This window comes from Bemisia tabaci, chromosome 3 (assembly GCF_918797505.1).
Source record: "Bemisia tabaci chromosome 3, PGI_BMITA_v3".
Taxonomy (NCBI): Eukaryota; Metazoa; Arthropoda; class Insecta; order Hemiptera; family Aleyrodidae; genus Bemisia; species Bemisia tabaci.
In genome coordinates, this window is record NC_092795.1 from 63,479,937 (window position 1) to 63,503,147 (window position 23,211).

Below are 23,211 nucleotides of genomic sequence, written 5' to 3' on the forward strand. Positions count from 1 at the left end.
TTAAATAGTAGGAACTAATTTAGAAAAGCCAACTCTGTAAGCCTTTTTTCATTTTTTTTGTATTACTGATGCAAGTATTCTAAGCCAGTAGGTAACAATAACCGGTATTCTCACTTTTATTTTTGATTCCTTTCCATTTTTTCAAATTTTATTTTATTATGTCATCTTATTCTTATGAACATAAGTAAGAAAAACTACCTATTAGAATTTTCTGGAGAAAATCATCTCTCAGCTGAAAGAGCTTTTGAAGAGAGTGACACCTCTGCATCTCCCATTTTTACAGCTTGAGCATTTCATTTGACTCGATAGAAGAAAATTCGAGTGTCAAGTTCTTGAGAGGTTCTTTGTTGATGGGGGAACAAAAAGGATAACAATTTTCAACTGAGTCAAAGATTCCTCTAAAAAACACCAAAAAAATCGTGTTTTATTTTAGAAAATAATTCTTTGTATTGTGTCATTGCTGCTCTGTCAGCTTAAAAGAGGCAATTTTGCCGTCAACTTAGGTTTCATTTCAGAAGGCAACCTTTGTTGATAGGTATTCACCAATTTCCCTATAATTGTCACTGAATTCATTGAAAAATAAATTATTATAAAGTAGCATACTTATGGACCCGATCATTCTGCAACCTACAAAAACCAAGGTCAGTCTATCTTTAGGTATGTGATTTTGTTTTTTCTGAATGACGTCAATGCAAAGTACTTGAATATCCAAGTAGATACACCAATGTTGTACCAACTAATATGCGTGAGTATTCTATTCGTAAAAAGTTTATTTGGACGTTAGTAGGTATGATCTAATTCATGCTAAGCTAAGAGGAACTTACCTAGTGACTATGTGCACTACATGAATAATATGAATAAAATCTTACAGAAAAAAGTATGAAACACGGAAATTCTATGCACATAAGTAGTTTCTTCTACTTAATTCATGTGTATATAGTTGCATTTGGACTGCGTTTAGCAGAAAGGAACCAAGCCACATCAGCTATTGTGAATAATATTTCGTTTGTGCGGATTCTTTTGAAAATTTTTTAAGCATTTGTATCGTGCCTTGCAAAAAATTCACAGAAATTTGCACAAAAATCCGCACAAACGTTTCCATGTAAAACTTTAAACTGCCCAATTACTTGGCTGTACCTGATGTGGCTCGGTCCCTTTCTGCCTATCATTTAATATAATTACGTTCATATGAGAGATTGATCTATCTATGGTATTAAGTTCGTCCAATACCTTCCTAGGTACTCGGTTTTAATCGCACTGAAAGAAAAGTTTGAACGACTCGCCTTGGTAACACTTACCCCGCCAGTCATTATTGGCCAATAGGGGAGCTGGCTGAGAAGAAGAGGGCTCCGATTGGTCGGGATCGTTCTCTTATCAATCGCTGCGTCTGCTTAATTGGTTGTGTGAGCTGCGCACATAAAAAAGAAATAGGGAATGGCGGTCAATTGCGACTCAGCGTATCATGCGATGACGTCGTTGGGTACAGAGTGATCGTTGTAACAATTTTAAGGATAATTTAAAGCCGTGCAGTTGTCCAAAGAATAAATTTAAGGAGTTTTAAATGAAAAAAATGACATATGGGTAACTATTTCCATGATAGTTCTCTTCGTAATTAGGTTTTGTTCACCTACATGTGTGACGTCAGTTGTTACAAATCTCCTAGTAGACCTGCTTGGGTTTCTTCTCTTGGAGAAACGCATGCGTGACGTCATCAAAACATTGCACAGCTGAGTGACAACTGAAGCTGAAGCCCTGTGTGATCAGCGATCGTTTCTGCTGTGAGAATTTGTGAATTTCTTTGGATAAGGTCGGAGAACTGGACGAAATTTCATCACGGCGACGCGCTAGCAAGCCTGGCCTCGAGCGGGGAGTCCGACGACGGTGGGCTAGCTCCGCCACCGCGTAAAAAATCTCGCCCTTCCACTGGAGCTACGATGCAGCAAGCTGCAAATGGCTGTTGTGAACACAATGGGGCAGCCGAGGAAGATCTCCAAGAAAGCACCTCCGCCTTCCAGCAAAACGGCATGGATGCCCAGCCGGACAGCAACGGCATTAACGGGGACGTCTCCACCAAAGTCATCGGCAAAACGGACCAGGAAATCGTCAGACTCATCGGCCAGCACCTCAGGACCATTGGACTCAAGTATGTACTTCCTTTCCAATTTTCCCCAGTTATCAGTTTTCTCCTTTTTTAGGAAGGTCAGATCCTTATCAGAACATGCTCTTCCATCCAGCCCTTACTCTCTCACTTTTTCAAACAGCGTAGCATCTTGCGGCAACATTGATTGCTGTCCAAGCGTTACAAATTATTCAGGGCACTACAAATCTTCCCTGAAATGTCCTGGTCGTTAAGGTCCAAATATTTTCAGGAACATGCTCCTGCACTTTTGTTACTGTGAAATAGGCAGAAATTTTTTGGAGTTTTTTTATGCAGTTATTGTCTACTCTCCTAGAATTAACTGAGAAATTTCCCTTTTCTTCAGATATTGCTTAAGTATCCTTTGTTCTCCACCTCAGAATCATTCAAAACTTTAAATTCCTTAAATGGAAATGGTCAATTATTTTTCCTGTACATTTTGCTAATGTGATGGCTTTTCATTGACTTTTCAAACTCCACCTGTCGAAATCCAAAAATTTTATCAATTTTAAATTATTAATTCTAAAAAAAAGGACATCTTGCCTTTTGATAAGGACTTAGGGTTTGTTTACCTATTGATAAAGCATCGTTCCTTTTGTTTCCAAATAAGAAATTGGGGCTCTTTAGGGTCAAAATAAAGTAGGCAAAAATCTGAGGAACAGTTTTCCATGTGTACTTCATTCCTACTACCTTCCTCTTTTCTTAGAACGATCAACCACGAAAAATATTCCACTAAATTGAATAATCAATTTCCTCAAAAAAAAAAAAAAAAAAATCCGGCATCCTATCCAAGCTTCTACTTTTTCTGGGCAAGTTTTTACTAATTTTAAGCCTTTTCTCGGGTAACGAGAGTTGACCTTTCCTCCCGCAATCAAAATTCAAATGAATGTTAATGTAGGACGCTGAAGTGTGAACAGTAAGTTTTTGAACTTCGCAGTCAGAATCTACATACCTCACCTCACAATCTAAAAAAAGGTACACTTATCTCTAATTTCTGTATATTCTCCTTCCATTGCTTGTTCTCATCAATTTTTTGTGTTTTTTATACAGCCGCACAGCTGATCTGCTGATGCAAGAGTCGGGATGCCGACTTGACCACCCTGCTGCTGCCAAATTCAAACAGCACGTAATGGATGGTGACTGGAGTAAGGTACTGCCAATGTATTTCCTATACTGGTTTCTCTCTATTTATCGGAGAGGATTAAAAAATGTCATCTATATTTTCTACAAATGCACAGTTTGAGTAGAGAAAAGATTGTAGCTAAGCTATCGACTAAAAGGTGTGAAGTAATCTGCTCTCTGTCCTGGACGTCTAGTACTGTTAACCTATACAGCAAAACAGGCAAAGTTTCAACTTTTGGATGGTCTTACCTTTGGCAAATGTTACTTTGCTCTCTCATCAATTTGCAATGACTAGTTTGGCCCAGTTTAAAGTTTCAAAACACCAAGCCAGGTAATACATAGCTGGATTTCAGCAGTGCTTGCAATGGATATTCTTACATGGAAGAGTGTCAGCAAGATCACTGTCTGCCATGGAAATGAGTTCAATTTTCGAATGGTATTCTATCGTCATAGTGTTGCTTTAATGGGCTCATTTATGTCGGAGTCTTATCAGTTCGTTGCATTTTTATCTCAAAGTGCCGTAATCCAATCTGAAGCTTATTATTAGTTGAATTCAAAAAAACATGCATCTCAAAAATTTCTCCCCTGTAACATTTTGTTTAAGTACCAAGCAAACTATCTCCATGAATTGAAGTCATCACAGGACACTTTTTTCTTCCAAGGAAAAAATGGATCGCGTCAAACAGAAAGGAACCAAGCCACATCAGCTATTGCCAAATTTAATCGGGCAATTTAATTTTTTACCCAAGAATGATTTTGCGGATTTTTCTGCAAATTTCAGTCAATTTCCTGTGTAGTACGAAGCAAATTCCTCAAAAATGTCCAAGGAATCCGCCAAAACATTCTCTTGTAAAAAATTAAATTGCTCTATTAAATTTGGCAATAGCTGATGTGGCTTGGTTCCTTTATGCTTAACGCAGTCCAAATTGTTCTAGTTTTTGAAGGAAAGTTAATGACTACATAGTTCAGTGGTGCATAAACTTCTCCACCCCTCAACTAGACACTGCAATCAGTTGAATACTCTAATCAGAAGGCCCCGAAAAGCAGATTTAAGAAATTGAGAGACAGGAGATATTGCACTTTTTTGTAATACTACCATATTGTAATATACAAGTTCAAAGCAACCAAATAGTCACCTTTCTGAAATTTTTGAGGAAAAAGAGGTTTTTAAAATGGGAAGGTCATCGACTTTCCGAATATCCGACTTAAAAATATAATAGTACGTACAATAGGGGAATTGAAAAATCGAAAATTGAGGTGAATTTTTCCAGACTTCAGACATCATTTTCTTTCTGAATTAAATATAGCCAATATATGCTTCTCATTGTTTTTGTATAGGCTGATCTCGACTTGAATGAACTTGAAGCGCTACTTGACAATTCAAAATATAGTCTGGCGGAAATGAAATTTTTGATCTTAGAGCAAAAGTATCTGGAGTATCTTGAGGACGGAAAAGTTTTAGATGCACTTCATGTCCTTAGAAATGAGCTAACACCTCTACAGCATAACACAGAAAAAGTTCACGAGTTGAGCAGGTAACTATTTTGTTCATAGATTTATCAGTACATTTGTGCAATTTGTAAGGTTTTTATTCTGGCCTTAAAAACCCAACTACTTCCTGTCTGGATACACATACATATATTTTTTCATGCTCTAGAACTCCAGTAGGAATAAAATCCCTCTTTTGATGGGTGTCCTCAAATAGTAGTTAACAGAATCATATAAAATAAATTGAAGGAGCATTAAAGCAGGGAGAGGTCTAGTAATTGGAAATTGTTTTTCTTAAATATCTAAGATATGCACTATGTTTAAGTTGGGTATCTGGTTGCATCATGTAAATTGGTGATAATTTTTTTTTTTGATTAGGAACAACGATATGCTTTTAGATTTGCTTTGTACTTTTCGGGCTTTGAAAAATAAATACTACTTTCAGGAACATTTTTAACGGTAATCAAACTAGTCCAGAACAAGTATCCAATTTTTTCTTTAAATTTCAACAAACTCGATACTTCTCATTTAACCCCCTGACTCCTGAGTTAGATTTCCACCTTGTGCTCCCCTAGCTTAAGTAGGTTAGGAATGGCAAAACTGACTATTTTCAGTAAGTTATTTTTAGTTATTTTAGTTTTAGTTTTCCTACCTTATTCGCCCATTTCTCAACAAAGCAGCTTAAAATTTAATGTGCCTTATCCTTAAGTATATGCAAGTAAAGATCAGTCACCAATAGTTAATTAAGTACTAGCACCCAATTTTTTTCTAAAATAAGTAACACCAAAAATGAAGATTTTTGAGGTTCCAAGACAAAAGTTCTCGTCCATAAGGTCTCAGTGCGGTTATGCGAGGACGAGAATTCTGATCCGTAGGAGTCAAAGGGTTAATAAGGGTTTGTGTAAATTTTGTATTGTCCCTTTTAAAACTTCTTTTCAGCGTGTTGAAATGGAAAAAAATATTTTGACCTTTAGGTATTTGGAGCATTTTTGTTTTTTTGTGAGGATGCTGACTTGACATGACTTCTCCATGTTTTCATCAGTATGTGGAATAATCAGGCCTACTCTTTTCAGTGAATAAAAGAAAGCTCCAGACCAGTTACTATTTCCTTTACTTTTTCTTTCATTTTTGATGACAGATAAATTCTTCAAAAAATGCTTAGTGGAGTAGGTAATGTTAGTAATATGACCCAACTTTTGACATGTATCCAATTTGCTTAACATTCATTGCAAATTCAATTTCTGTTCTAGTTATATGATGTGTAGTGGAAGGGAAGAACTGATGGCCCGTGCAAGATGGGAAGGTAAAGGGTTGCAATCACGAACAACCTTGATGGATCGCCTACAAGAATTTTTACCGCCCACTGTGATGTTACCTCCTCGAAGGTGAGTATCAGTAAATATTTTTTGGGGCTTTTGAGTAGTGTTGAACTTTTTTGTATGATATGCTGAATATGGACTCCTCACCTGCTATATATAAGAATTAAATATAGTAGACCCTCACTAAGTCGAAATGCATCAGGACCAAGGATTCATTCCAACTTAGTGGGGTCGCCGAGTCAAGCGGACTTCATATTATCTCGTTCTACAATTTCGAATTTCACGGCAAAAGTGCGGCCAAATTACTTTACGTCATAACAACACGTCAGGCGCTGGCGGCTGCTACCGGAACCATTGAATGAAAAGCTCTACGCGTTAAAAAAGGCAACTGAAGGTAGTATTTCAGTCATTCTTCTAACTGTAAGACCTCCTAAAACTGTAAGGGATAGGTTGAGGAAGACATGAGTTGGCACTTAGCTCTGTTGATCCTTGTCTTGCATGGAAGCTGACCGACAAACCGAGTGCGTGTAAAGCGAATGATTTATGACTTCTCTGGACAGAGGGTGCGCTGATGTCAAGGAGTGGAGGGGGAACGCCAGTGGCATTCGGTTCACTCAAGTTTGACTGCAGTCAAGGCAGCATTGTGCGGCGCTGTCATTTAGCGCGGCAAAAGAATTTGCATTTGCGGATGGGTATGGGAATAATGAAGATGAGAGACGGATGTTTTTATGGGATCTTTACAAGTTTTGGACATGAAAATTTCACTGCGTTAGAGGGTTTTCCGAGTTAGGCGGATATTTTAGCATCGCGTAAACAGGTGATAAAACGGGACTGAGCCATGATTAGCACATTAGCAAGGTTTCTGGCTAAAGCGGGTTTTGACTTAGCAAGGTTCTACTGTACATGTTCTGGTTTCCAAGGCAGAGGGGAAAAGAAAAGCATAGAAACAATTTTATGTACCCTCCTTCTGTCCTTTCTTATGAAATTAATTAAGGACCAAAGTTTGTTCCAAGAGATTTTTTTGCATCAATTCTATATCAGAAGATTGGAGGATAAGAAAAATGAAAATTTTTAAATTATTTCTTGAAGAATACTCCCTTTATCAGTCAGCTCTAAAAAACTCTTTGGATAATAGGGGTGTGAATAGATCCTAATCCTTTGGTAAAAATCTATGATCTACTTGAAGTAAGTATTCAGATAAGAGAGAGAGAGAGAGAGAGAGAGAGAGAAAATAAAATCAATTTTAATAATTGCCTCTCAACTCAAGATCTTTGTCGCGTCTGCCAGAATCTTGATTCTAGGATTGCTATATTGAGCATTTCTGCACCCCTGTAGATTGATACAAGCAATTTTACAACAATTCAAATTTTTAAAGAATTCAGTAGCTTTCAGAAAATGGGGGAAAAGAGCAGAACAAAATTGTATGTGATGAGTAGGATGAAAGTAGATATCAACATTTCAAGAAGTGAAGAAAGATAAAGTGAAGTTAAAAAGTATGACCTCAGACCGCTTGGTTTATTTACTATTGAACTTGCAAGGAAATTAAAAAGAAACTGAAATTCATCTGCTATAATTAGAATTTCTTTCTATTGGAGTTCGTTTAAAGCGGGCTAAATTGTATAAAGTTTTCAACAAGGGATGCAACAAAAAATTTGACAAAGAATCACCCTTAGAAGGAAACATTTTCTGTTTATAGCCGTTTCAATAAGATTCTGTGTTTGTTAGTCTATCATAATTATTATTATTTCAGGCTTCACACTCTTCTGTCGCAAGCTGTGGAGCTACAGAAACAGAGGTGTCCCTATCATAACACAGAAAGCCAAGAAACAATGGATAATATTTCTCTACTTGTAGATCATTTGTGTTCAAGGTAATTAAACTTTAAAATCTCAGCTAGCTCTGGTCCACATGATATTAATGACATCTTTTAAATTTCTGTAGTTTTACCTCGATTATCCGTTCATCGCTTATTCGGCGAGACTTTTTTTGAAGTTTTCCCTGTTTTTTCCATGCATATATCGTGTGGTTTTATGAGTTTTTGTACATTTTCGATTATACTGCGTTCCCTGTATTGGGTCTGAGCTTCCGCCAAAATATTCAGATAATCTGGGTATTACTGTGTCATCCAAATGTTTTTGAATTTCAGGCATCGAGAAAATAGTGAAGAAACTAAAGCTTGAACTGAATGAACCAATATTCCATTCTTATGTTCTTAGAAGTATAAAATAGAAGTAAATGAAATCCAGAGGAGGAAAAATTTGATGCCAATAGAATTAATTTAACAGTACGTAACAGTTCTGTCTGTTTGCTCTTCAAAATTTCAAGTATGTAGGTATGATGGAATCCATTAAATCTTTCCACATTGAATTCGTAAGCAAGAATATAAAGGTTCCCCTCCATATTAATTCACAATTCCTGCTCACTTATAAACCAGAGTCTACTCAAGTCAAATTGAGCCCTAAACTTAAATTGATATATTGTATTTTACCCTGGTGGAATTTTCTTGTTTACTAACTTTTTTTTTTTTTTTTGTCAAAATAAATGGGACCCTGTATCAGAAGAGGAAGGAAATGTTGGTGAAATTGAGACCAAGTCATTTGCCTAACGTATAGGTTGATTCCAATCCCTAATTTGGTCTCTAATCATTATGGTTCTTTCATGAGCGGAAAGTTTGAATTTACTGTTTAAAATGTAAACTACAAATGTTTATTTTCACTTATGCGTTAATTTTTGAAGATTTTGTTGTGTTTAAGGTGTTTTGCATTAAATTTTGATGAGGGAACAAGTTATGCTGTGCTCCATTTCTTACTCTGTGTTGTGATCCATTGTTTGAATTCTTTATACGCTCATATCATATGAGCCTTCTTTACTTCCTGATTGAAATCAGGATAGTTTGACGTTAAGATGTGCAATGTTAGTTTAAAGGTTCTCTTAGTTAGTTAGTGTGTGAGCTTGAAAGACAGAATACCTCCTTTTAAATGTTTACTTTTGCTCCTTACTTTAACCTTCTCTTTTCCAGTAATGCTCCAATTATTAATTTATTGTTTACAGAAATCAATTCCCTTGTAAATCAATTCAAGTCCTCACTGATCACTGTGATGAAGTTTGGTTCTGCCGATTTTCGCCTGATGGTCTGAAACTAGCAACTGGTTCAAAAGATACAACAGTTATAATTTGGGATGTTGATCCTGTAAGTCATATTAAATTCCCCTTCGTACTTCAACAATTGTTTTTTGGATTCTTAAAATTTTCTATTTCGAGAAGATCTAGCATGTTGTGACTGATGGATGGAGGGGGGGGAGGAGGAGGAGGAGAGAAGGAAGGGAGTTCGTGTCTTAGTTTTTTCGAATGTTTTGGAGGAGAGGTGGTCTGGCCATGCCCTTTCTCACTTCACAAAGTTCATCTAGAAAGAGGGGGATAAGAAGAGCATTTAGCATTTCGTTTGAAAGCAGAAAATTTGCTTTACGCAGCCTCGAATATCCAGGTTGCTTTCTTTTACATGGCTAGAAGCTACACTTTAAATTAAAGTTGAAGTAAAAGTTCAGCTTATAAAAAAAATTTCTTATCTTCATCTCGTACTTTTAATTATATATATTATATGTTATACTTTTAATTAATATCTTGTGAATATTCGCAATTCCTACTATTCGCAATTCCTACTATTCGCGCCGCGAATATTCGCTTCCTCTGCCTTGCGCAATATTCGCACATTGCGAATAATCGCGCCGTCATGAATAGTGAATTTTTGAACTGACATTTCTAAATATTCGCGCCGTCATGAAGAACGAATTTTCAAATATTCGCGCCATCAAAAATAACGAATTTCCGAGTGGCAATTGTGAAACGTCGCGAGGATCTGCCCAAGGCTTCTGCTTCGACCCGAGACATCGCGAAAGGCGGATCTCCTTTGATCTTTACCGACTTTGCCGAGTTTACGAACAGCGAGTGCGATTGCGATTGGGGGAATAAGCAAAGAGCCCAAATTAAGGATTGAAAAACACAGAAATGTCTGAAATAGAAAAAAAAAGTTCATAAACACATTTCCATTTATACCGAAAAAATAAAATACTATGATGTGTCTTTTGATTCTTTGATACTAGCTTGACTGTTTGTTGACTTGACAGTTAACTTCAAATCCTGGAAATGCATATGTAACTGCAGGGACAGTCAAGCCAGCATCCAGGGATCTTCAAACACATTCTTAACAGCCTAGGCTACTATCATAGCATTTCATTGTTTTCTGTGCAGGTGAATGAGCAAATGGAAAATTCTTAAAAAAATTAATCACATTTTTTTGGTCGACTTTTGTAATATTCGCAAATTTTCACACTTAAAAAGTCATTTCAAATTATTCGTTTTACTATTCGTAGCTGTGAATAATTGACTTAAATTATTCGCTATTCGCTTCGTTCGGAAAATTCACTATTTGCACAGCCCTTTTATAGAAATAAGTAATTATCCAGTAGTTACTTTTATATACCCTTATGTACATACATCAAGATAATTGTATATATTTCCTCCTAGGAAGGTTACAATAAATAAACCCTTAAAAAAAATCTTCATCTGGAAAATATGTTTTTATGAAGTGTAAAGTTATGCATTGTTTATTTCAGGACACGTTAACCTGCTCACATCGTACAACACTAGAGGGACACTCTTATGGTGTAGCTTATCTAGGATGGTCACCAGACAGCACTCATCTGATAGTGTGTGGACCGGAGGATTGTCCTGAATTGTGGATATGGAACGTAGAAACAGAGGAGTTGCGGAAAAAAGTCACTCACTCTCCCGAAGACTCCCTTACCTCTTGCTCATGGCATCGTGATGGCAAGAAGTTTGTCACAGGGGGAATTCGAGGCCAATTTTATCAGTGTGTAAGTTCATCACATACTGAGTCATTTTTTAAACTTGAAGAATTTTTTTTGGTGAAAATCATGAAAAATTAGTATATTCAACGTCTTTTTTGTCATACCTATCATGTAGGAAGTTGTTGCCGAGTGGGTTTTCCTTTTGATTGTTTGCCATCTGTGCAGAGACAAGAGACCCTCCACTGGCCTCTTCGCGACAGGTAGAAGCTTTTACTTTGGAGGATTCATCACTTCCTTATGGACAATTATAAGGGAGCAACAGTCATCACTCTTTTTTCGGCTGTTGACCTACCTACATGGTGGATGATGAGCTTCGGATAACGTCATGAGCCAAAGAAGTTTCCCAAACTTCTGCTTGTTTTGGCTTGTTTGCAAAACGAAACTGCCAACACGTCGTAAAATATCAACCATGTAGGTAAGTCAACAGTTTAATGTTGATGTCCCGAAAGTAAAAGCTTCCACAATAGCCGAGATACGAGTGGAGGGTCTCTTGTCTCTGTATCTGTACAAGCCCAGAATTAACACTGTACAATATCGTCAGCTCATATTTTGTTTCTTTGGGTGGTGTTCAGCGAAAGAGAACCAGCCTCTTCAGAAGTGGAGAGGTCGTCCCCCCATAAGTGGTCGGCAGAATTCCTTTCTTATTCTCATAAAGAATACTTTTAAAGTCAAACTTTAAATATGAATAATTTTCAGGGTTTTCTTCTCTCGTATTTGATAGCAAGGAAATTAAATTAGGCTCAAAAATACTTATTTGTTTTGCATTTTGTTAGTTGGCCCCTTTTTATTAATTGTAAAGGACATTATTTCCATGAATTGGAATATAAGCTAAATGAAACCACAGAAAGGAACCAAAGCAATCATTTGGTTCCTCTGTGATCCTTTATGAGGGATTCATGAAAAGTAATCAGTTGAATTTTTGTTTACATGGTTTCCCTTGAAGGGTTCTCCCAAGCAACTGTGAAGCAGATGCTTTGTTTTTCAAAACAATTGGTTCTCTTTTGCTGAATGCCTCCTATGTACCATCTGACAAGATGAGAATTTTAGCATTATAATACATGTTTTCTCATCATAATTTCACATAGAATTTGATCTGTGCTACAAAAATTATTGAAAATAACCTTTAATCAAGACATCAATGTCTTCGAATGCATAAATTCAAACTTCCCACTCAAAAAGAAACCATAATCTACTTGAGACAAATTTCACACTAAACGTCATCGTAACAATGTCTGCATTATAAAAATAAGGCAACCACAATCTGTGCATTTCGGCTCAACTGCTGCACATTGTTAACACTTTGAACAACACAGAGCGGAGAAGGGACTCAGCTCTGTCAAGAGACCTGCCAAAACTGTTGTAGAGCGAGGTTTGACTAACGTACACTCCAGTTTGTCTCGTTAGCGGGCAATTCAAGGTTTTCTTAACCAGCGTTAAATAGAAACATTAGTAGCTTGGTCAGGAGTTTTTTGCAGTAATGTTCATTGGATGAATGGTGTTTCTTGTGACACTTTGAAGAGGAAACACATATCAGATTTCTTAAATTTGCATCCTGTCTAATGGTACAATAATACTATCTGCCAAAATCAGGAAAATATCGAAATCTACCACTTACAGACGATTTTGAGTTACCCAAAAAACAAATTTTCATGACCATAAAAAGCTATTGTCTAAAATATTATTGAGTCAACCACATTGCTCTTATGAATGTTAATAAACGTAGATATCTTTCTGGGTACTGAAAAAATACCTAAACACAGTGTCAAGCCCCAGTAGAAATCAGGCTCGACTTTCAATTATAACCTTGCGTAGCAACAGGGCTAAATAAGTCAGTCGTTATGAACCTGCAAGAGTTCAAAATGGAAGATAACACTTGGATGGTGATCAAGAATCTCTCAAGCTTATGCTTTGTAAGCCTACTGTTGAGATTTACTTTGAGGAGAATTTGGTAAATATGTCATTAATTTCACTAATTTTCATGTGCCCCAGGATTTAGAAGGAACTGTCTTGGATGCATGGGAAGGAGTTCGGGTGAATTGCGTATGGTGTAGATCTGACGGTAAGACAGTTCTAGCTGCAGATACGCATCATAGAGTTCGATCATACGTTTTTGATGAACTCACTGAAACAAACATGTAAGTATTCAGTCTCCCTCTAATCTTTTCTGTTTTGTTTTTGCTAATATTCATTATGATAAAAAAAAGCAAAATTCCCTCGTAAAATTTGTGGTTATTCAAAGAAAAATTGAGTTAAATTGTATAGATGTGTAAAACAAATGGTTTTTCTGCATTGAAATAAAACGAATAGGAGTGCAGGGTGGGGGGGGGGGAGGCACAAGCCTATTTAGATAAATTTATCACATTATCGTAACTTTTTCTAATAACTCTAAAATTTTCAGATTACAAGAAGATCATCCTGTGATGGCATTCACTGTGAATCAAGCCGACCGCCTTGCGCTTCTCAATGTTGCTACACAGGGCGTTCACCTGTGGGATCTGCAAGACAAGTGCCTCGTTCGAAAATTCCAAGGAGTTACTCAGGGTCATTTCACAATTCACAGTTGTTTCGGTGGAGTCAATCAAGATTTTGTCGCCAGCGGTAGTGAAGGTAATCTTTAATAATTCTCATCCTATGCTATAAATGCTGCTCTTGCTATTGTGCAGACTTTTTACAGTCCTCACTTGAATCGCTCAATCTCCAATAGACTTCAGCCCCAGAAATGAAAATGCAAGAAACTTAGTAAAAACTATTAATCAACACGTTTTAAACCTTAGATCTTTATGTGACTAACCAATAAAATGCTTTAATATGTTGGAGATATGAGATTTGAAACATGTTTTAAACATTTCTTCGTTTGCTTTTCTTGTATTTTAGTTTTGGCGCTTGCGTCTTTTTGAGAATGACTGCTTTAGTTCCTCACAAGGCCAGTGTAGGCTATAAAAATGAGTGTAGTCTTGAAAAGTGCAAGATTGGTGAATCTCATTTGTAGCCTTTAATATATTGTCAATTTTTTTAATTTGTCGTTGAATGGACCCCGCACACCTCTTATGGGAAGCTGCACCATGACGGATTGCCTTCTGACTTATGTCATTCGATTCTCCTCAAGATGCTGATCAAAAGTTGTATGTGCGCCAACTTTCTATGATGCACCATTTTCGCAAAAACCTAAGAGAAGATTCAATTATTCGGCAATAAAAAGCCAGAAAGATTCCTCATTTCAGTACTCGAGTGAACAAATCAGGGGAACTCCCGCACTGAGCGGCAGTCTTATCTCGGATTTCGCTCGCCGTTTTGCTCCACCATCCAAATCAGATTCTTGAAGAGCATAAGAACAGGAAAGTCTGAACGTTTACCGGGCGAGTGCGGGAGAGAGATAGCCCCTGAGTCGGCAGGTACAGATAAGAAGACGGACACGCGCTAGGCTTTTTCCTTATTTACATAGGGGCTGTCCTCAAATGCTTTGTTCTTTTTTTATTCATAGTCGCCGAATAATTGAATCTTCTCCTAGGTTTTTTGCGAAAACGGTGCATAGTAGAAAGTTGGCGCACATATAACTTTTGATCAGCATCTTGAGGAGAATCGAATGACATAAGTCAGTAGGCAATCCGTCATGGTGCAGCTTCCCATAAGAGGTGTGCGGGGTCCTTTAATTCTCATTCCAACATTTAGTCGACTAAGTTTACAGATTTATTTAGTTTTAACCATGGTGTCTAGTTTTTTAAAAACGGGGAAAAACTGGGATTCATCAGGGAATGAAAATTTACCAGGGAAATCAGGGAGTCTGTTCTAGAAACGGGGAATCTCATCTCCAACCACACGGGGATCACTTCGTTTTCAAATTTGGCGGTCTAATCTGACCGAGCGCTATTCAGCTATGTCCATCAGCCTTCGGCAATTATCGTGCATGCGCAGTTGGAAACGTGCATCAAGCGTCAAAATAATGTTGAAGCTTTCATTGACCAGATAATAGCAACATCAGGAACATTTTTTGAATTAAAATTTTGAATGTGCGCTGAAGAAATGGCTGTAAGATTAATTAAAATCGAAACTCATATCTGAAACTCTGGAAAATGAAATCGTTTTCCCAAGAAAATCCCGGGAAAGTGGGAGAAAACTTCATCTCATCAGGGAATGAGCTCCTGAAAATCAGGGAGAATCAGGGAATGAGCTTTGCCAAGAAAACTAGACACCATGGTTTTGACGGAAAATATTTATTTTAAGGTTCACAAGTGCAAAGTTATGCAAGTGCGCTGTTTTGAGTCACGTATTCTGCAAGTCCACTGATTTTTTAAACGAGATTTTTCACAAGCATGTTGTTTTCTTGGTCCAATTTTTTGCATAAGCACTCAGTTAGTAGAGAAGCATTTTTTTGTAAGTGTGTCGTGAAAATCGTTGTTTGCTCTTCTGTATCCTGAACAGGTTGAAACACCAAATGATTAAATTTTTAGTGTCATTTGTAAGTTTTTTTGGTAAAGTAATTGCACAAGAAACATTTCTCATAGAAATCATCAATCGCATCGATATACTTTCCGCGTTTATAATATGAGAACCTTACTGAGCCTTAAAAGGTCTGAAACTGCTTGCGACTAGTAAAATTGAAACTTTGGGTGCCAGAAGGGTTCAGTCGCAGTATATTAAAAAATCTGCTAACAGTTCATTCATTGTTAGGGAAGAAAGTAAATGCATGCATATCATTGAAATTGCTAAATGTTCATGTCCTTACAATGTCCTAGAGAAAAAGTTCCGGAAAAATCATTCCCTAAATTCTTCTTTAAGATGTGAATTAGAGACAGACATTCTGAAATACTGCGATTCTGAATCTCCGCATCCGAGAAGTGTCCTTCTGGCACTCAGTGCCTCAATTGTTGAAATTGCATCAAGTAAGTGAACTCACAAAATATATGCTGATTTCAGATCACAAAGTGTACATATGGCACATCAAAAAAGAACTACCTATCGCAACGCTATCTGGGCACACGAGGATTGTCAACTGCGTTGCATGGAACCCTGTTTATCATCAGATGCTCGCGTCAGTTTCTGATGACTGTACAGTTCGGATCTGGGGACCGGATGACAAATATCGAACCAAAAAACAATCTGGTAAGTGGAAATCATTTATTTCTTACTCTCTGTTTCCACAAGCAGTGCAAAGTTTGCAAGCACGTTAAATTCAGATAGGATCAGCACCGTATGAATCAAATTGTAGAAAGTAACAGCAGTTTTTTTTATCCTGATTCAATGAATAAGCAAAAGTAGCAGATTTTTTGTGCTCCAGTAGTATGCAAAGTCACGGTTGCCATAGTCAGGGAGTACTGGAAAAACCGGGAAGTGCTATGGAATTTTTAAAAGGTCAGGAAAAACCTGGAAACATCAGGGATGATTAAGGAAGTGTCAGGAAAAATTTTTAAATCAGCCTTATCTACTCAATAGAATGAGCTTGATGGTTCCCACAGTAAAACCTATTTGGTAATGTGCCCTAGCAGGAGTTTCTTGAAAACTTCTCCGAAGGAGAAGTCAATGGTAAAAAACTGGTGGTTAGGGCAAAAGGTCATGTCACTACTTCTGGGTCCCTCTCTTAATTCTATAACCTTTGATTTTCATACTCCTCTTAGTTAATAAAAGAAAAAAAAAGATTAAGAAGAAGAAGAAAAAAACATTTCTGCAAAATACATCTTTCATTAATTAATTTGTTCTTCAATTTTTTTCAGCTTCTGCAGGCGATAGCTCATCAAATGGGAACTCATGGCACGAATCTCGCTCATAGTATTTTTAAATCTTGGATCTTTTTGTTGATATTTCTTCCTCAATTCTGTTGGTTGTTTTTCTCAATTTGTATTTATTTATTTATTTTTTTTTTTTAAAAACTTGGATCACCAGTTGTTTTTAGATAACTTAACTGGTATCAAAAGACTTTCTTCCTGTACTTTTTCTCTTTTCTTTCTGTAAACTGATCTTTATCTAGATGTGAAAAGCGACAAATTATCTTCCTTGCAGAAGAAGAGACAGTTGTCCTCCGTTCTCAGTAGTCATGAAATCCGTGAAAGCATAAATGTCACCGATGTGTCTGTAAGCATTAAATTCTGATCTGAATAGACTTTAAAAAAAAGGAAAGGTCAAAAAAAAAGAGGAGGGGGGGACTAATTGAAGGGCTCAAATTTAAGCTCTCATCGACAAGGACCAAAGTATGGCTTCTCATACCAAATAGCAATTAGGAAAGCCTGAACTTTTTGCCAGTCCAATATTCTCCTCAAAAAGTTATAGTAGGTTGTCACATCCTTTAAACTAGTAATATTACTTTAAATGTTGAACAAATTCAAATACCATGTACGATGTTATTTGACAGGTCTTGATTTTATTTATGGGGATCCATGAGAGAGATAAATCCATCTGAGATCTATCCATGATATAGTTCAAGATTTTGGCTACAGTTCTGAACTTTAATTATAAGAATTATTCAAACGAATATTGCACTGATCTTGGACGTCCATCGAGTCTGTTTAGCTTGTAGATGGATTGAAATGCGATGAGTTATTTTTGGCAATTATGGGTAAAAAAAATAATAAATATATTGAACTCTTAAAAATAATTCGTAAATGAGAAGTATCTCTTGTTTTACTGTGGATGTCAAACACACATGTAATCCTGCAATTATTGCTCTTTAATTGCAAATGACTACTGCAAATTCAACTGTTCCTTCATTAGCCATAAACAATACAACACAGTTTTCTAAAACCTGGCCAGTCAAAAGTTCTAACTGCATTTTAGGCGATACTTTTTGGTCTTGGATTCTCGAATAATCTTTTCAATCAATTCTGTGGTCTGAAAAAGGAAAAGACTTAAATCATGGCGGACTCAACTAACGTATGCTTTGAATGATTTAATTAAAAGATTTTATTAACTGACTCGTATAAACCTGCTTTTCTGGTCAGTTTATGTGACCTATCAAATTTGACCTCATGTTTCCCGGAGTAAATTTTTCTCAGGACAGGAATGAGTTCTGAAATTCTAAATTTTTTGTCAGAGCTCCTTGCTCTCTATTCTGCATTGTAAAATGCATTATTGAGTTATCTCCTTTTTTTACGCACCGCATTGTTAAGAGCTTGGCCTGGTTGATGATTTCGCGAAAATTATTTGTGCCATTGAAATTAAGTTAGGTTAGCTCTGTTCTTATGTTATGATATCAAATCCTTTAAAGCCGTTTGACTATTTACAGTGAAGTCTAGAATTACTCTCATCCAAAAATATTTAAGGGGAGGAGACAGATACTTCTTTCTTAGATTAAATAAAGTTAATAATCTTGAAAGGAACTAATACAACAAACTAATACCCCTTCACAAAATTAGTTAAGGTGGATCATAATCACTTAGGAAATTGATGTGATAGTTGATCAATCAATCGAAAATTTTTGGATTTTAGGAAATTTCTTGAAAAATCTCTTAGTATCATGTCTTACTGAAGTCTGTCAGGTGTTCACACACAAGGCTTAGCCTTGAAGCATTTTAAAAATATGTCTTGAGTGAATGTTGCAAATTGAAAGGCATAATGATTTGCGATATACACTGGGAACGCACTTTGAAAGCTATGCATTTCAAAATTTTTCTCGGTGAAAACTTGTGGACCAACACCGGACAGACTATAGCATGATGTGACGCTTGGAGATATTTGAAGAAATGTCTTAATACCCAGAATGTCCACAATAATTGATGATAATGATCTTCAATTGATCTATCCACTGTGAAATTGTTCACTAAAGTGTTGAAGATCCAATTTCACATCATGAGAAATCTTTTTCCCAAATCTATTGCCACTTTTATCTGTAACTGCGTCATTTTTTTAGTATTGTTCCAATCTGGTTGTTCGAATTCAAGGCAATTTTACATTTGTGTTGACTGTCAGTCAAATGTCAATGTCTACCGTTTGTTCCTCTTGGTGTGCATTCCGTGAAATCTGAAGCGTTCCAGCTTAGACATTACAGAAAAAAATTGGACCATAGACTCATCTGTTCTTAATACATTAAATTAAGCATCAATAAGTCATTGGCAAATTATATCAACTATTCTAAGGCTCAAAGGCATTATTATTTCAAGGAAATGGTTTGAAAGAGGACTGTTTATATTTCTTGAAGTGACCAAGTGTATTTCTGCTTTGTATTTTGTTGACACACTAATTAAAAAGCTATTGTGATGTGATCTAACATTTTTTAAAAAGTATCTAATTATATGTAAGAAAAACAACCACATTTGCATGAAGATTTCATATTTTTCAGAAATATTGCAGAAAGAAGTGCTTTTGCTCTGTTCACGTCTCATGACTTTCCTGATTAAATTTTACTTGCCAATAGTAAATAAGTACAGAAGTAGTTTCTTAGCTATCAGTGCAAACATGGTGCTCCCATTTTGAAATCTTTTTAGGTAGCATGATTGAAAATTCATCAATCTGAAAGAGTTTGTTTCACTTGAAAAATAATCGGATTCATTGTGCTCTCTCTGCATTTTTGGGCAGCAACATGTCGTGGGTAGAGGATCCTTGACTTATGAAACATTACAATTTTTTTGGTGTCATAGTTCATGAGGACAGATCTGCTTCTTATAAGCACTAAGCTTCCCCCAATATTTCTAGAAGTTGGAATTTCAAAGCATAGTTTCAAGCAAAGTTTAGAAAAACAAAAGACAAAGAAAAATGGTAAAATTTTCAAGATGATGAAAATACAAGTCTGTACATGTTAAGGACTCTCTCCTCTCCTTGTGACAGGCCAATTCAGCCTCGCTATTCAGCTGCAAAGAAAATTTTTCTCCCGTTTTCTGTTTATTTTCATTCAAAGAAAAGATTATCACATGAGTGTGATTGATCAAACATTCTTTAAAATTTCTTCTTCAAAAATTAATATCTACTATCAAAACTTCATCTGTTCAACATTGAATCACTATTCCTTTTTTTACCTTCCTACCCTCTCATGGAGCGTTCTTTTATTTCGTCATCAGTTTTTCTTTTCTCCACAATCTTTTAACTCCATCCATCCTAGAAAGGGAACATTTTCTTTTTTTCTTTTTTGTTTAAATGAGTGAACGAAACGAAAATACATGAATAGTGAATGTATAAACTTAAATTTATGTGTGTATATTTCATTAGTTAAAGATTTAATTTAATGATGGTATGATGTATGTAGGTGATCGTTGTTTGGTGTGCAGTTGCACGTTTGAACCAAGTGCCGTGCTCAGAAGGCACGAGAGACTAATATCGTTGATTTTGCCAACTGTACAAAGTGTATAAAGTGGCGTAAATACATTTTTAATGTGTTTTTACTTCTGGCTTTTGAATTGTCAGAAGTGATTGTAATGGTGACTTTCTTTAATCAATTAACATTTTCCTCTTCCTGTTTTGACGGACTATTGCAGTGGAAACTCTCGTGTTATTATACTTAAGACAGATGGTACTATGCAGTACTCAAAGGCAACCCCTTTTTTTGTGCATGATTTGTCAAGCTAAGTCACATCGTGAACTCCGTGTTGAAAAGTTTTCTTCGCTTACTGAAATTGGTTTGTGCAGATCTAAAGTTTGTACTATGCTGATTCAGAATCAACAAAATTCTCTTTTTCCAAATTTTTTACAGCCTTCCTTATCACTCTTTGCAAGACGGTTCCATAACTATGGAGTTGTAAATTACGAATGACAAGGCAGAACCTCCCTCCCATCAGCATCAGATTTTTCATGAAATTTGGCCTAAAATCTGTTCTCACCTAAAATTGTATACAATTTTTTAAGGTCAGAGTTTTAAGCTGGGCCCTATCTTCTTGAGTCCTTATATTGGACTCGCATTTCTCTCAAAATGTGATACTTTGCGGAAAGCTCCTAAAGTTTCCAAACAAGGTCGTTCCTTTAATAAGGAAACTGAAAAAGTAAAATGAATCATAATAGTTAGTATGGGAAAATGTATGGAATAAGATACTTCTTGTGATTAATTGAAGTAATAAATAAAATAAAAAGCATAACTTGGGCAGAGGAAGCTGTCAAACTGCTAAAAAACTTTGTTTTGTAGGCTCTTTAACGAGCCCATTATTTTGCATTACTTTTGCTTTGGAAGGAATCTGCTTTTGTTCTCCCAAAATTTGGCATTCATGGTTGGAGTTGATTTATTTATTTTTCTGGGAGTGATGACTACTCATCAAGTTTGCTCTTAATTGCGACAAATTGAAGTCTGTTGGACTTTGAAAAGCCATTTCTGTTACATTTTTCTGATCAACTTGATACCAAAATTATACAATTGCACAACCTTTTTCTCTTGAAGACTAATCGGCTCTTAAATATCATTGTAATCAGGAAATATTTCCAAGTGATCTCTCTGCATGACTAATACTAACAGAGTGCAAATTTGTCTTATAAAAATGAAAAATCTTAATTACTTTTTAAGGTCCTAAGTTGTGATTCAAGTATTTCATTGTTACTGCAAAAGGTCTTTTTAGAGTTTTTAAAGTATCTAATCCTTTGTTTTCTTTATTGGGAACTACGTGATTGACTTACTTACTTTTTTTTTCGCCCGATGAATTTTTCGGTTGTCACTATTTAAACTTAAACGATGGCCATTCGGCTTCTGTGGAAGCCATCATCAGGTAATTAATAACTAACAAGGAAAATAAAAACAAAAACCGAAGTTAAAAAACTGACGTCAAAAATTCCACTTATTATCGCCGGCGACGCGTCGTGATACTAGTCAGTGCGATATCTTGCCGGTGATCAGCTGACTGTGTTGCGTCACGTAGGAGGGCGGGGGGGACGATCACTGGTGCCACCTGTTGCTCGATTTGTGAATTAAGTAGCTGTTCCTTAGGTGTTTTCATTATTTCGATTTGTTCTAATACAAATACACTAATGAAAACAGCTAACTAAGGAACAGCTACTAAATTCACAAATCGAGTAACAGGTGGCACCAGTGATCGTCCCCCCCTCCCTCCTACGTGACGCAACACAGTCAGCTGATCACCGGCAAGATATCGCACTGACTAGTATCACGACGCGTCGCCAGCGATAATAAGTGGAATTTTTGACGTCAGTTTTTTAGCTTCGGTTTTTGTTTTTATTTTCCTTGTTAGTTATTAATTACCTGATGATGGCTTCCACAGAAGCCGAATGGCCATCGTTTAAGTTAAAATAGTGACAACCGAAAAATTCATTGGGCGAAAAAGAAAGTAAGTAAGTCAATTTTTAAAGTATATTTTCTGTGATTGCTGTTTCTGAGCTTGCATGCTTCTGAAATAAAGGAGAAACTGGATGAGTGAAAAGGGTCTAATAATATTAGTTTATTTCCTTTTTTTATTTGTGCGTTGTATTAATTTAGCCACAATATTCCTAAAGCAAAAGTGCATGATTGTATCTCGTTGAATTTTTCAAGTTCTGACTGATTTATGAAAATCAGAAAAGATCTTTCAAGCTACACTTTTCCAGTCTCCTTAAATTATTTTATTTCAAATAATTCAAATTTCAAATATTATTAATATAATTTTTTCTCATCAGAAATACTTATCAAAATTTACCTGTACCAAAAATTCAGTCAGTTGATCAAGATCAGGAAGTTCTACACTTCCGCTTTGAGCAATTTTGCCCTTTATGTTTCAAAATATAAAGTTTAAAATTACATATCTTCCAACAATTGAAAATGCTTAGTTCATATATTACGTGTGACGTAGTTGGGGGCTTCTTTTATTTTTTTTCTTTTAAATTGAGAAAAAAAGAAATGAAAATTCTCAAACTATAAGGCAATTCGTTTTGAATATTTAGATAGAATATAAAGATTTTGTTTTAATTTATTCTGCCTCAAGCACCTGTAAACAATTCATTTGAGTTGGTACTTCGGACAGAAAACATTTTAGACTTTCTTCTGTTTGAATTAGATAAGCAATATTGTGAATTAATGACCAGTACAAACCCATTAAAAGGCAAGAAGCAGAAAGGCCTGTGTTAGTTTAGTTTTAGCATAATGATTTCTGTCGAAACTTTCCGAGAGAGTGATTTGCAACTAACATTCACGTAATAAACTCCGCAACAGGAGTATCAGCTTTTGGCTGCCGCTTGTCGAAAATTGTTTGTGAATTTATCGATTCGTGTGTGTATTAAAATCTTACAGCAGTGTGTAACTTTAGTCTGTAAAATAATTGTTAAGTGAATAACAACTATGAATTTTAAAACATGTTGCCTGCTATTTATTTTTCTCTCTTTTAAGGACGGTTATGTCTTAAAAACGGTAACACATTCCGTTTTCTGGAGCTCTAAGGAAATCCTCTTA

The 23,211-nt window shown here is 36.0% G+C and overlaps 1 protein-coding gene across 2 annotated transcripts; it reads left to right on the forward strand.

The window, feature by feature from the left end:
- Positions 1-1,699: 1,699 nt before the first annotated feature.
- LOC109039897 (WD repeat-containing protein 26) lies at positions 1,700-23,113 on the forward strand. 2 transcript variants are annotated; one of them, XM_072299012.1, is made up of 11 exons: positions 1,700-2,143; positions 3,188-3,287; positions 4,598-4,794; positions 5,998-6,132; positions 7,817-7,936; positions 9,118-9,256; positions 10,680-10,940; positions 12,924-13,069; positions 13,333-13,541; positions 15,849-16,034; positions 16,652-23,113. In XM_072299012.1, exons 1-11 carry the CDS (start codon positions 1,935-1,937, stop codon positions 16,696-16,698), a joined length of 1,749 nt encoding a protein of 582 aa, XP_072155113.1. In that variant the 5' UTR covers positions 1,700-1,934; the 3' UTR covers positions 16,699-23,113. The 2 variants fall into 2 exon arrangements, with proteins under 2 accessions (XP_072155113.1, XP_018911156.1); XM_019055611.2 differs by having other exon boundaries at positions 1,701-2,143; positions 16,643-23,113.
- The last annotated feature ends 98 nt before the right edge of the window (positions 23,114-23,211 follow it).